At 38.2% G+C, this 15,536-nt stretch overlaps 1 protein-coding gene across 1 annotated transcript in view; it reads left to right on the top strand.

Annotated features, from left to right (window-relative positions):
* The first annotated feature begins 6,990 nt into the window (after nucleotides 1-6,990).
* The window catches only part of eml1 (EMAP like 1), a 49,256-nt gene continuing 40,710 nt past the window's right edge, over nucleotides 6,991-15,536 (top strand). Inside the window, exon 1 of the mRNA XM_041972355.1 lies at nucleotides 6,991-7,118. Coding sequence (XP_041828289.1) covers nucleotides 7,091-7,118 — 28 coding nt within the window. The 5' untranslated portion in view covers nucleotides 6,991-7,090. The remainder of the gene's footprint in view (nucleotides 7,119-15,536) is intronic.

Below are 15,536 nucleotides of genomic sequence, written 5' to 3'. Positions count from 1 at the left end.
AGCTGGAGTCACGTTGGTTTTTTTTGTTTTTTGGGGGGTTGTTTTGTGGCCACAGGGCCACAGTGGTGGCATACAGTGTTGGCTAAAATGAGTCATGCCTTTCCTAAACAAAAATAGTCTAAATGTTGCTACACAGTATATTGAAAATATGCTGATTTCCTTCTGCAGTAATGCGCTGGTAATGTCTTTCACACTGTGTGCTGAGAAGCTGGATGGTTTCTCATCTCTTGAGCCCAGAGGATGCACTGCCCATGATTTCCACAGAAATGTTCAGTTTTCCACGTCTTTATCTTTAAACATTTTATACAGAGAAGGTCTCAATGTTTATTAATTGTACTATGTATTTTCTTTATTGAAGTGTAAACTTAATATGCATGCAGTTATCAATTCACTAACAACTGTTTTCAGTTTTCCTGCAGCGATTTCCACTACAAATATATATATATATATATATATATATATATATATATATATATATATATGGCATTTATATTCAACATAGTGTGACAGTTTTGTCGAAGCTTTTTCAGTTTGCTGTAGTGTACACTGACAACACAGCAAATGTGAATCAATCTGTATGCTCCGGTCGGTTGCATTGCCTAAGGCTGGTGAATTCTCTCTGTGCTCCGCAGTTGCTCATAGCATGGTTTTTTGTATTCTCTGTTGAGTGTGAAAAGTCTGAAAGTATTCCCTTACCTTACCTAACTTTGTTTACTTAGCCAAAACGATCTAGGGAGACTTAAAGGTTGAACTGCTCTGAGCTTTATTCTTTCTTTCTCTTGTTATAAAAGTCTTTTGTTTGGAAATGTTTGGCACATTTGTAGTGTGGTGAAAGATGTAAAACATAGGAATCCTGCCCTTATGTTCATGTGTGGGACACTGTTCCCCTGTTTTTAGGCGTGTAATTGACAAGCTAGTCTTTTTTTTTTTTTTTTTTTTTTTGAAAGGCTCGGGGAATGAGCGGGGGAGGAGAATGATTGTTTTTTTTACTCAGCTCCATACCCCTCATTTCTGTTTTTTTAAGTTTCCAGTTTCACCCAACTTGTTTCCGTCAGGTTTTATTCATGACCTCCATCTGGAAATAATATCAGTTCATGAAAACAAGCCATCAGCAATTTTAGGGAAGAGTTGTGCATGCATATATGTGTATGTAAGTGCACTGAGGGGGACATTAGGGCTTCTTCTGTGAAGTTCAGGCTCCACCGTAACAGTGTTAGTGCTGTGAGAGTGATGTGTATGACTAAGTTAAGAACCAAAGCCTCCAACATCCTCTCTTAAAATCCTGGTGCAATGCATTTGTGGTCAAACTAAAGCCTTTGATTCAAATGTAAAGTTAGTCATCAAATGCTGGAAACCACAGCTGCTGGGAGAAATTACGTGTCAGGCAGGTCTTTGGCAAAACGTTTGACCTTGGCTCAGACTAAAAATATGCATTAACTCAATGAAAGCCTGCATAGTTCTGCAGGAAAGAAGATCTGGCTTGTGTTAGAGTTGCTCACGGGAGCGTATGCAGTCTGTGACAGGGGAGATAGAGCAGATATTCACTCAACTCCAGGCTCACTGAAACACCTCTGTGTCTGTCTGCCATCTTGGCTGCGGTACACAAGAGACAGGCCGGTCACACCTGAGAGCCTCTGAAGAGTAGCCAGACATTTAGTCAGCCTGTACCAAGCACAGAGGCGTCTTAGTTTGCAGGCCTATCCAACTGGCGAATTAAGTATATGTCTGTCTGCCTAGAGTTGATATGATCTCTTTTAGAGGCATAATGGCTTTAGCAGCTCCTGAAGGAGAGACCAAGTAGGTGTGTGTGAAGAGAGGTTTCATTTCTGGTTGTCTGCATTAGGGGGGTGTGGCTGGATCATGTTTTAAAAGCCCTGAAGTTAACCCCAGTCAAAAGGTTTATGCATACCACTAAAGCCACAGAAACATCTTGTAGTTGTAATAGTTCACTGGTGTATCCACTGAGAACTCTTTGGATATAGTTTTCTGATGATTATTGTAATGAAAAAACAAATCCAGGGCCAACTTTTAAACAAAATTCCAAACTAGATGATTTATTTACCATCTCGCCTCTCAGTGTCTGTTTTGGTGGCGCACACTGGAGGTATTTAAAAACCCCTTTTTGGTTATGAGATCCCCACATGTTCTTTTACCCTGCACCCACCCACCCACACACACACACACACACACACACCCTACATCACAGCAGGTCATTTTTCTTTTGAAGCCCCCCCCCTCACCTCACCAGTCCATCCATCATCCACAGTGTGTTTGGAACCTCCTCTCACTCCACCCGTCTCTCTCTCTGTTGCTGCCGCTGCCCTCCCTCTATTTGAAACGCTCCTTCGGGCCAAAACCTTCTTAGTTTTCCTATTAATTTAAACCTCCGCTGCTGCTGCTGCTACATTGTTCCACTTCATGCATAACTCCAATCCCTCTGCCAGTCTTCCACAGCATTCGTCTTCTTTCAAGTCCCAGCCCACAACGGCTGTGAAGCATCTGGAGTTTCCCCCATCTTTCAGCTGGCTGAGACCTGAGGGCAGGGCCACTGTGGATCGAGAGCTGTGGTTTGTGTGTTTGTGCCTTATTACCACTGCTGTTCAAATCAAAGTTTCTGCCTTTTGTTTGCATGCTTTGGAATCCCCTCTTTCACACCTCAGCTGTTTTTCAGCAGGGGAGGGGACTTCTGTACCCCAGCCAGAGGAAGACTTCCTTCTTTACAGTTAATCCTCTACCACAAATACACTGGAGACCCCCTGAGCCTCAGACTCTCACACAAATTAAATTAATTAGGGCTTTTACTTCCTTTAATTTGATGAATTCTCAATGTTTTCAAAGCCACAACAACATTTGGCCTTTTTCAAAATAGAATATGACCTATTAATTAAAGAATTAACTTCATAGTCATGACTTATGCCATTTTTCCTCATTAATGAGTATGAATGGACATTCATGAAGTTTGGTACAACAGTGTCTTGCAATCTAGTGTGAAGTGACATAAAAGGGGAAAATTCTATATTTTTCAAGATGTTGATATTGATAATTAGAAATAGAACTAATTAACTGTAAATATACTTATTATTTGCATTCTCCCTCTTTGGCACAGTGAAGTGCAGCTATAGCTTCTCCGTACAGGTTGTTAAACCTGTGGAAGGCTGTGAATTGCAGCTCTTTGCCACAAGTCCTCAATTAGAGTTCTGCCCACACAGCCATAAAACAGTTAGTGCAATCATTCAGAAGCTGTTAGATTTAACACTATTAAGACTTCATTAGTACCTGCATACACAGCTACTGTTGCAATTGTAGGATCATTAACATAGACCCATTAAAAGGCCTTTTCTGCCTGTTCCCTTTGACCATCATCTGCAATATTTGAAAAACATGTTTTATTTTGATAAATGCTATTTTTTTTATTCTTTTACTTTTGTGTACTTGTTAGCACAACATGCTGTTCTGAAGCAGTCCAAACAACATGATTTAAGTTGCACTGCAGGTTTTAATTGAAAGCTGCAGCTAAACAATTAAAAGATAACAGAGAGTGTGAAGATGCATAATGACACACTTTTAAAATCATTAAGTATCAGTAATAGATTAGACTGTCACATTTAGTTTTTTTCAACATTTAGATTCACAGTGGGAGGAAAATCTAAAGAAGTGTATTAAAATGAGTTTGTTAAAATAGTTTATTTGTTAAAACACTTCTTTTTAGTCTCATCAGTAATAAGAGCTGAAACACAAAACAATACAAAAAATATTTTGGGGTATTTGAAACAGGACAACATCTGGAAATCAGGATTTTGGCAGGATTTTCCAGTCTGTTATTCTTCTATCTAATTTTAGAATTTTACTTTCCAACCTATCAGAGATTATTCAGTTACCTTTCACCAATGCAGGGTTGTGTGAAAATATCGAAATGTGATTAACCTGAATTAAGATTCTTGGTTTTCTCAGTCTGTTTATACTTAAGCTCAGAGACAATGCTAACAGTTAGAAATGCTGCAGTCCTCATGATGCTCATTCTTGAGCCAAGAACTCTATCATTAGAGTAAAGAATTATGGTGGGAAAGCTAGTTGTAACGAGAAACTGGAAGTGGCTTCATATGAACTAATGTCTTTCAGCTGCAAAGTGGAAAGAAAACATGGTATATAATGGTAATGTGCAAATATATTTTAAATATTTATTTATATTATATCATATTATACTTTGACTGTTTGCTTGTTTTCCAGCATTACCTTTTGTCATTATGGCCTTTAAAGAGCCTGACTATTTTAACAAACATGTAGCATAGTATTATCATTGTTAGATAATTGGATTAATTGATAAAGATAAAGGCTGTGAATGTATAAGGTTATTAGAGCATTTAAAAATGTTGTTTTCAAATCTCCTACTTTTGTTTGTAATTCTCTTGTGGGGATTTAATGTGGCCATAATTATCTGTAATGCAAAACTACCTTAAATGTAATTAAACATAATTTGGAAACCACTCTGGACTTTTTTTTTTTTTTTTTTTACCTACACTTCCTCATCAAAAGTAATTGCATGTGATCAAAGTGGGCTTAACTGTCACAAAGGGGACTGGTCTACTTTCTGTTTGCCAGAGCTCATGAGGTCGAGAGGTCTTTATGGGGTGAAGGTTTAGGCAGTGTTTGCAAAGGGGCCTTCAAGCTCTTCTGCAAACGAAGGCTGGAGATCAAACATCAAAGCTGGTCCCGTGGTGAAGGCTGGGGTGCTGCAGGCTGGAAGAGTGGAGGGGTGACAGGTTTGGAGGACAGATAACAGAGCAGGAAGCCCTCCAACATCTCACCCCCCATGTTTTCTCAAAATCTCAAGATAAACCCCCGCTCCCTTGCCATTAAATTCTAACCTTCCTGACACCAGTACTCCTGGACAAGTCTAGCATCTGACCCCACTTAGTCACATGCTGAACCTTTCCCTCGTGATAATCTTCCCTGTCAACTGACAAAGGGTCAGCTGAGTAAGCCGAGAAGTAATTCAGGACAAGTGTGTGGGAAGCTTTAGGGGGTGAACTTAATCAAAGCTGTGCTGCATTAAGTTTGTTCTGGGGAATTTTTCTGTGTTAAAGTAGAACAGCAATCTGTACAGAATAATGAAGTGGCTGACAAGCATTTTCCTTTGTCTCCTCCATCATGACAGGATTTAATATTAAAACCAAAGCTGACTATTACATTCATTTCTCCTGCTTTTACCCATCATGGATTTTTCTTTTTGCTATCAGACGAGTATTTGTTTTTCTGCTTCCTACCTGTTTGTTTGTTTTTTTGCAAAAATCTGCTGCAAATGCAACTATTCATAAACTTGTACTCTGGCTTATTTACAAGAAGCAGAGCAATGAAATTATGTTTATTTGTCAGTATTCCAATCTTTTTCCTTTCTATTCTTTTTTTCTTTGCTCATCCTGTCCAGCATCATAACGAGCAGAATGATGGTCTGACTGCTGTGTTGTGCCGAATAAATTTGTTTTGCCAAGGAGAACTGTATGGGTAAAAGGCTACCGTTGATAATCAGTCTTTTTTTTTTTTTTCAAATAACTTACATAATATAATTTATAATTTACATAATACTGTTTGACCTGACAGGAGGGGACAAAAAAGGATAAAGAGATACTTCAGCTCTTCAGTCCTAACAGATACATCAGACAACCAATCGCTATGCCTGTACAGAAATACAACAAAGAACATCCTACGGCCTTTGCAGTAAAACAAAGCTGACAATAATTGAGAGCACCTATAAGAGACGAACAAACTGAAAAACACATCTATCACAACAACCAAATCACCAGGAACACACAAAAACAAAAAACTAAGCAAAGTATAAGAACACACAGGACAACAGAGTGACTGTCAGCGTGCAGAATATGAGGAATAAAGAGTGTTTAAAGATGAATGTGATCGTGCAAATGCGACCGACCCTCTGCAAAGGTCAAAGGCAGACCAGGAGGGCAATCAGCCGCAATCCCAGAGCAGGAATGACGGCCATGCATCTGCCCAGAAAGCAACAGGGGAAGGCCCCAGCCAGGGCCCAAAACTGGCAGCCGCTGACCCCACTGGGCGCCGGCCACCCAGGGGGGTAGAGAGCGAGGTCCCAGGCTTCCACGAGCCCAAGAAGCTGTTTGTGTGGTCAGTGTGTCTCGGGTTTTGATGACTAAGTGTAATTAAAACTGAGGAGCAAGCCGTCACAGGGTGCAGCAAAGAAGGCTACTTAGATGGCTGGCTCCACCACACCCCACATGATGAGCACACACACAAAAATCATAAGCGCGTGTGTGAGAATGGGAAAGGAGAGGGCCCTGGGGATGTACGTCCAGAGGAAAGCAAACTTCCCACCAGAATTGCAATCATGAGAACAGAGTCACTTGATCAAGGAATTTGCTTGGTATCCAGGCCAGTCGGGGAGCTGACAACTACAAAATATTTCTCCTGATGTGACGGGACAACCTCTTAATGACAGACTAGAGCCCCCAACAGGACGCACAAGGTACTGCTGACATAAATACAGAAATCATTGTGACTAACAGCAGATCCTATCTATTTCTCAAGACATCAGAAGTTTTCAGTACAACTGTGTTTTCTGTAACAGACTGAAGGGATGAGAAGAAACCTATGATGATGAACATCTGTGGTTCTTAAAAATAAATGCCGATTTTTCCAAGAAGAAAGCTTAGCTTTCTCATTTTGTTGCAGATTGTGTGAAAAAAAAGATTCTTTTGTTTTTGATTATATGTGTTGACACGAAAGAGACCATGAAATCATATCCACAAGGGCCTGCCATATCTAAGGGGAACCGTACACTAAGGGAGGGCTGTTAGTTACAAATTTAGTGTCCAATAGTAAAGTGTGTGATATTTGAGTGGCATACCCTTCGGCCACTGGTCAGACTGTTAAAAGAGGGATTGAGTGGGGGAGAGTAGAGGAGAACAAGAGGACAGAAAGTAAAGTAAATAAGCTAAGAGAAAGAGTCTGAACTCTAAGCCTGAAAAGCAGAGTATTCTGGTGAGGACCGAGTTTGAAAGGAAGCTGCAGACACAGCTGACAAAAGGAGACGTCCACATCCTCCCCTCTGTCTGCGGCCATGTCCGACTGTGAGGGACTACCCACGGGTAAGAGTAATAAGTGGAGGTAAACCCATGATCAGGACAGATCTATGTACATATACATACAAATACAGTTTGGATTTGTGTATTTGCGTTATGTTTGTGTGTTTTGGTTGGAAGGTGGAAGGTTGTCTTTCTACACATTTCCAGTGTCTAGTTTTGCACTAGGACAGCTCACAAATTCACAACAGCAAGGAGCTTGGTTTAAGACCTTATATGGAAATTCAACTGAATTCCTTCTGGTTTCATGAAAATAACAATAGCTCTGCATAACTTTTAATTACATGGGGAAAACAAGGGCGGGAGGGAACAAAAGAGAAAATACATAACAGTTGTCTGATTTTTTTTTCCCCTTGCTGGATTGAAGAGGTATATGTGGATACAACAGTGCTGCAAGTGATTTTGTTGCTTCAAGGCAGTGCAGACATAAAGATATGTTGTGTGTATGAGCAAGTACAAGCTTGTGTGTTTATGTTTGCCATAGTCAAACGGTGGATGGATGGATGGATGGATGGATGGATGGATGGATGGATGGATGGATGGATGGATGGATGGATGATAATTTCCCACAAGTACAGCCAAGCTAAGGGAGCAGATGAATTCTTTCACTTGACTGGCTGTTAGAGGGACAGAAACAATAGAAACGTTCCTGTTCTACAGGTCTTTCACTCAATCACTCACTCATGTTTCCTTCATTTACCATTCTTCTCATTCTCTCTATCTCCCCTCCCTCTTCTGTTATCTCCTTGTTGCTTGTTTCCTCCCTGTTCTGATGTAATCCATGCATGATTCCCTCCCCACAATAATTAACCATGACTCAGCAATTTGAAAACTCTTTTTGAAGTTGTTTACATAAAGATTGCTGTAACTGAGTTTAGTAAATGACTGGAAATCATTTGACCACACCTTCTTATCATATAACATCATTCCCTCAAGCATTTACTGGGAAAATATGATTTTCACCTCTAAAACTCAGTGCTGCTCCTTTTCTTCTTCCTGACCGGTTCAGATAAGTTGGACTCAAAAAGCTACACACTGGTTTGGTTAAAAAGTTTATTTTTTTATTTTTTTATTTACAACAAAATTCACAAGAAAAACCTCAGAAACTAAAACGCTATTGGAACGGACAAGGCAAACAGACAAGATGATCTGGCTCTGAAGGGTAGTGGAACATATAGCTGAGAGTGAAGAAAGACAATAAGAGACAGGCAAAGACAAGGCAGGGAGGGAATGACAAATGAGAGAATCAAACAAGACATGGGGATGACAAGCATTTCAAAATAAAACAACCTTAAAAAGATTAAAATGTCCTGACACATGCCTCACGTTTGTGAAGAAATATTATAGTAAACATCGTTTAATAATTTCTAATGTGTTCATGCAGACATTTATATAGCCTTTAAACATTGATGGTTTAATGTGTCACACTGCTGCTGCACTGTGAAAGGATTCTGGGTTTGAACATGCTGCTCAGTTACGATCCTTGTGGAGTTTCCATATGAAGTTCCCCTGTGCCTGGGTGGGATTTTGTGTGGCTGCTCAGGTTTCCCTTCACACAACCTAAAGTTGTGCATAATTGTGTCAAATCAGCTGACACTGTGCAAGGTTTATCACTTGTTGCAGAGTATCAGATGAAATACACTCATGGAATATCCTATAGATATATAATAGATATAATAGATATATAAGATATATAAGATATGCAGATTTGTTGTTTTTCAGACTGCAATATATATGTATATATATATATATATATGTGTGTGTGTGTGTGTGTGTGTGTGTGTGTGTGTGTGTGTGTGTGTGTGTGTGTGTGTGTGTGCGTGTGTGTGTGTGTGTGTGTCAAGCTCAGGCTTGCTTGTCCAATTCCAGCCAGTTTCTCTCCCGAGTATTTTAGAGAGAGAAGTTCGTGTCTAGCAAGAATCCACGTGACATTGTTCCTCCCCGTTTACTCAAGGAGGTCTTTCCCATGGTGGGACCTTTAATCCTAAATTTAATTAACAATAACTATATATATATATATATATATATATATATATATATATATATATATATATATATATATATATAAAATGTGTGGACTGAAAGAAATCGGATCATGGTAGCAAACCATGTTGTACTAATAACACAGCCTTGCCAAAATGTTTAGAAACAGATGATTTGTGCAGAGTTTATAAGTAAGTAGTTTATGGAGGAAGGAAGAAGCCGTCTGTGGAAAGCAGTGTTTTAAAGGAAGACTTTGACTTACAGAGATAAACTGTTTAGAATAGCGGCCCTGTAGAAAGTCAGATACGGAGAAGATTTACGGTCTCAGTAAACAGTTGCTCTTTGGCAAAGCAGAAAATGTATTTATGCTTCAGTTATGTCAGAGGCTGATTAGCTGAAAAACAGAACAAAGATCACATTGAATGGTGAAACTGAGATTTTTGTTCTGTTTTTTTTTTTCCCCCAAAGAAAATGTTCTGCTAATTTTAAATTAGATGACAGCCACATGTTTACCATCGTTTTTCGTATCTTCTTTTAACTACATTCTGAAAAGTTTGATAACTAAAATCAGTTACTGTAGTTATGACATTAAATTGTTTTTCCCGTTCTGGCTCGTTCTGAAAATTAAAACAAGTTGTTGTTGAATTTATAACTTATTAAGCATATTATTTATTAATTCAGTTGCTTTTGTTTTTTGAGTACTGACAACCTGGTCAAATGTGTACATAATGTGGTTTGCTGTTTGTGAACTAGACAAGGCCTTCTCTGGAAAGATGTTATCTGGGTGAAAATGTGTTGCATTTACAACCAGTAGTGCTTCCCCAGATGTGTGTTACAGTTTTAAGCAATGTGCTGATGGAAAGTTGGAGGGTTTATCCTTTACAAAAAATAAAAAAGAAAGGGGGAAAAAAGAAAGGAAAAAAAGAACAACAGATTCCCACTTCCCCTCAGTTCATAAACATGTAAAGAGAAAATTGTCTAAATTCCCTAATCTTTACATTAATTCTATATGAATTCCCATTGTTATGTCTTATGTAGATATAATAGAATAGTATCATAGAATAATTATTCTTAAATGACTGAACAATTTGCTTACACACTCAGCTGTGCTGAAAACCTGACCGTCTTTACTCTCTGGGATGTTCATTTCTATAATAAATCATGTTACAGATCTGTTGCAGATAAATCTCGTAATGATTTTTTTTATCATCATAGTGCAGCTTTTCCACACATTCGCTGCCACTTTTCCAATTGTTTTTCTCTCTTTTCTCTCTGTTCCTGACATTAAATTAAAAATTAGGATGTACGTTTTGGGTGTTTTTTTTTAACAAAACTGGTCAGTTTTAGTATCTGATATAGTTCCCTATTTTCAACCTTTTCAATCATTTATATTTTATTTCATCCTATTTTTTTTATCCATATCTATACCTGCATACTATTTCTTTAAATGGTTTTAGAGTTTTGCCAATATCAAAGGGTCAAAAGTTATATTAACGCCTCTCATTTTTACACTTTATTTTTATTGTCATTGTTACAGCAGGAAATTTAATTGATACTAGACACAACCAAGACTGAGTCAGCAAACATGTTGGTGCCACATGTTTACCACACCCTTGTATGTGTGATATTTCTAAGACATGGAGAAAAAAAAACTAACACTGTAAATATAAAATAAAGTTACACTTTGTGCCACTCTAGTTCCTAATTTGACATTTTTTTTTGATGACAGTGACTATGTGAGCTTTAAAAAGTAGCTGCAGTTTAGCAAATGTCCTGTAGATGGCAGTAGTAGCATTATTTATTAATAAAGTCCAGGATCGTTAAGTGAATGTTGGGTCTAAGGAAGTAAAGGAAGAGCTCAGGTTCATAAAAAGTGATGAATTCATTTAAGAAAATGGATGGAAATAGATCAGGCATATAAACAGAGATGATGTATAAGAATGAGGATAAATGAGATCTGAAAAAAGAGCTGATAAGAGGGACATTGAAAGGGACAGACAGGTAGATTGTAAGATAATGGATTTGTGAAGGGTAGAGATGTTTCTTAGGAGATCACTTTGGTGTGAAATATAAAGTAGGTTTAGCTCACAGCAGCTGCAGTAGGCCTATGTCATGTAACCGAGACTTATGAAGGGGGCATTAATGTCAGCTGACAAACCTTTATGCGACAGAAACTCATCAGCATTCATTTTCTGCCTGCAGTCTATAATGCACACAGTAAGTTGTGTGTGGGCATGCAAGTGTGTTCAGAAAGGCACATGACAGATGAGGATGGCATCATGGCCTGCTGACGTCAGCCCTCCATCTGTGCCCTGAATATGAGGACAAGTAGCTTTGCTGATGCTAATCTTTTCCTCATTTCAGCAAAGTGGCTGAAAAAGGTTCATTTCTCATGCAGGTTTAAGGACGATCACCTGGAGTTTTATCTTTCTTTATGTGTGTGTCACTGTGTGTGAGATGCCATATACAAGGATAAGGCACAACATATGTCTTAGATTATGGGGTAGCAGATGTTTCACTCAGCTAAGAATATTTCGCCCTTTACTAGTTGGGCAACTAAAAAGCTTTGACTTCAACACATTCAGTAAGTCTTACTGTAAAGCAGACGATTCATTAATTAATTTTAATGTGTGCATATAAATTTTAACCTCAGACCAAATCGCTTAAGTTATGTGTGCATGGACACTGAATATGTACATGTCTGTTTATAGGTTTGGATGGAGATGAAGAGCAGAGTTCATGCTTGTTCAGGAAATGGGGGAAGGGTATACATGGATATTTCAGCGGCCAAGTCAGATGTGATTAATGTTGTCGTTGCTTGAGAGAACACAGCTCTGCACACAGTGGGATACACAGTGTGTGTCTATATTACACACACCTATGTGCTGGGTTTTTATGGTACTGCTGAGGCAGATTTAGATTAACATCCTTTAAATAAATAGATCATTTTCACACTAGTAGAAAGATGATGAATTTCAGTCCCTCTCCTGACCTACACAGTACCAGTGTCTGGTCTTTGATGGCCAGCAGCTGTATGGACGTCCATAGACTGCAGTCTACTGAATTAGTCCAATCCTTTGCTACTTCTGTGTCCGAATTATGCCTCATTAACATATAGATTAGATGTGGAGAATTTACTGTTGTTTAAAACCCTTTGTCCCCACTTCTACAGTGTTATTATTGCTAAGATGAAAGGGTGAGAGAAGAAAGAGGCATGAAGAGTTATCAAATGGTGACTCAGAAGCATGAAAGACCCCAGTAAAACCCACAGTATAATTTGATATTGTGTAATCGTTTCATAAATGTGGTATTTTTGTGCAAAAAAAAAAGTCCCTGATCCCTCTTATGGTCATGTCATCTTTCGCTCTATATTCTGTTTCACTACATATGCTCCTTTTCTGTGGACCATCTTTTTATTTCAGTCCTTTAAAATTGTTGCCTGTGTGCTTACTGAGAATACTATAGTTACTATAGTTTCTGCTCGTCTCTCCTCTTTTTCTTTATGACCCTCTTCAATATTTTTTTTTTCCAGTCAAAGTAAGATTGTACATACAGAAAGTGGACAATATTGTACATGTTTTCAAAAGTCTCAAGTGAGGCAGAAAGTTGATCTGATTGTGACCTTGGTTACAGGCCAGTTTGTCTTTTGCAAATCATTGTCTTTTAAGTCTGAACAGCTACTTGAAATGACCCATGTGCACACATACACAAACCACTGAACCTGTGCTAAAGATTCCCCTATTTAGTAATTCTGCATTTGGAAGATAAACACAGCAACAGATTGATTTACTTTTGCTGTCAAACAGTCATAGTTTTGCATGTTACTGTGCATGATGAACTGTAAGCCTGCAGCCTTAAAAGTCCTGGGGTTTGTCCTGCCTTGTCATCCAGTGCTGGAATTTTTACTCCAGTTTTGTACTCAGTTTAGAGTTACTTATGAACACACTTCCTGTAGCATCTCACATTATTGTTTTCTTCTCTTCTTTATTGTTTATCATTTATAGTTTATTCTGAAGGGGCAGTGAATGTTAGTGAATATTACATAAAAACAGTCTATATAAACACACTAGACTTTACCCAAATGCTAATTTCCATATGTTATCCCAAGAGGATGTTTGACTGTTAGACAAGATAGTGCATAACAACTACAAATGTGACTGTTAATTTGCTGTACTTGGAGAAAAGGAAAATAAAAGTTGGGTTTTCATTGCTGGTTTGAACTGACATAAAGAAATGTAAATAAAGAGCTGACTGGAAATGACAAAAATATACAAAAACTTGTAGTAATGAACAGAATATGAAAAAGTATGTGCTTGCTTAAGGTGGTTTTTGCCCTTTTTTAAAGACTTGATACACATCAGGGGAAATGGAAACTTTCAAAATATAATCTGACCTGCCAGAAATTAAAATGATGTAGCTAAAACAGCTAGCTGAAAAACTATAAACCTGACTTGAACTCACTTAATGAGTACTTCTACTATTGGCACAATAAAAAATGTAGTTTGACCAAGGATGATTTTGAATGCTAGGATTTTACTACACCGGACTAGTTTTTACATTTATGTAATATTATTGGCTACAAAATGTTATATAGATTATTTTTCTATTAGCATATTTGGTGCCCTTATACCAGACTGATAACAGAAAAGATGGAATAAAAATGCAAATAAATTACTGCAATATCAGAATACATAATCCATCACTGTTTATTGAACATAAATTACTTAAAGGCTACAAAACACACAAAACAAAACTATTTGCTCACATGCTGATGTCTGCTTAGTGATTAGTTGTGCAGCATTAGGCAGTTTGTAATGTCTATAAAGTCCAGCTTCAAGACTGCACCTGAAATAATAAGAGATCAAATTCATTTCATGCAGTAAAACATTTAAGCTTTATGAATTCATCACAGTGTTGTGTTTTCTTTCCCCTGACAGTAAAAAAAACCCAACTGGAAATAAATCTGCATTTCTGATGAGGTAGCGTTGACTTTTAAAATGCTGAGTCACTCCCATGTTTCACAGCTGCACACCATGAACTCAACCAAAAGTAAAATAATACTAAGCTCAGTATTATTGTTGGAAACAGTGGCTGAGCAGCAATGAGCTCATTTTAAAACAAAGAGTAGGGACACCAAACCATGTAACGTCCACAAAATGCACAGTACATAAAATACATTATTTAATACCCTGCAACTCCTCAGTGGTATTTGACTGGTCATTGACAGGGTTCTTATGCATAGCTCCACAGAAGAAGAAGGAGCTGCTTTTCAGCCTCAGGATATGGTGATTTTCAGGTTAAGAACTGAATCTCTTCTATCTGATGTCTTCACACAGCAGCCACAGAGAATGAACAGGAGACATGTTCATTGTAAGGGCTTACATTCTTAGTTCTGTTATTGACTTGACACTTCCATGACACCCACTTTAAGTAGATATCCTGAAGATATAACTCTGTGCCAGTGGATTTCTACATGCATAATTTTGTTAGAGTCTATGACCGAAAGACAGCATTAAACACAAGTGGTGACCCAGTTTTTCTCAGTCATAACATCACCACTTGGCATTGCTGTTGCTTATGTGGCCAAAAACAGCGCATTGCAGTGTGCATCTGCTGTTTTCTATAATTCTATAGCTGTTTCTCTCTGCACCTATATCACTAAAATATCCCATACTATTCTTATATGTAGCATCCTACAGTGCTTATGTGATTAGTCTGGCAGGTAAAATAAAATATGGTTTAGTGGGACAAGTCAAAGATGCTTCATGTAATGAGTTTGATTACAGATTTCCTTTTTGTTTCCATGAGAGTCCTTTGAGTCTGTGTGATGCAGCTTTTTCTGGTTTTCCAGACAGAGATAATATCACTCTGGTTGGTCCCCCCCCCCCCCTACTGAAACTAGGTCACCACATAATTCAAGATAGAAAAAAATTTTCAACAATGGGTGATATTAATGGATTCTAGTTGAGGTCTCTGAGGTAAACTAACTCAGTGTCTGTATTTCATGCACACGCATGAGGCAGTGGCTTTCAAGCAGACTTTCAGTCAGTTTGAACAGTTTTTTGCTAATTAGTGTTGGACCAGATTTTGATAAATGAAACATCACCTGGAAATTACTGACACACAAACAGCACTTTGTGGCCAGTTTTTACTGTATGACACAGAGTATGCTATTTCTCATTTTGAATTATAAAATATGTTTTAACTCGGGCTCCTTTCATGTTCTCATAAACATGTATTAGAATTGACAAGCTATATTCTCCATCAGCTAGACATTATGTATTTTCATCAATCACTCAGCTGACTTATCCTCCCCTCCGATAATATTTAGTCAATCTCCTTCAGCCTCTGTCTGTACTAAGCTTGTCCAGGCAGTTTTTAAAGTGGTAAAACTGTCCATCACCAGCAGTATTACTCCCCGTGCTCAACATACAGGTGCAT

This window comes from Melanotaenia boesemani, chromosome 20 (assembly GCF_017639745.1).
Source record: "Melanotaenia boesemani isolate fMelBoe1 chromosome 20, fMelBoe1.pri, whole genome shotgun sequence".
Classification (NCBI taxonomy): domain Eukaryota; kingdom Metazoa; phylum Chordata; class Actinopteri; order Atheriniformes; family Melanotaeniidae; genus Melanotaenia; species Melanotaenia boesemani.
The sequence above is the reverse complement of the archived record's forward strand: the minus strand, read 5'-3'. Positions and strand labels throughout refer to the sequence as shown.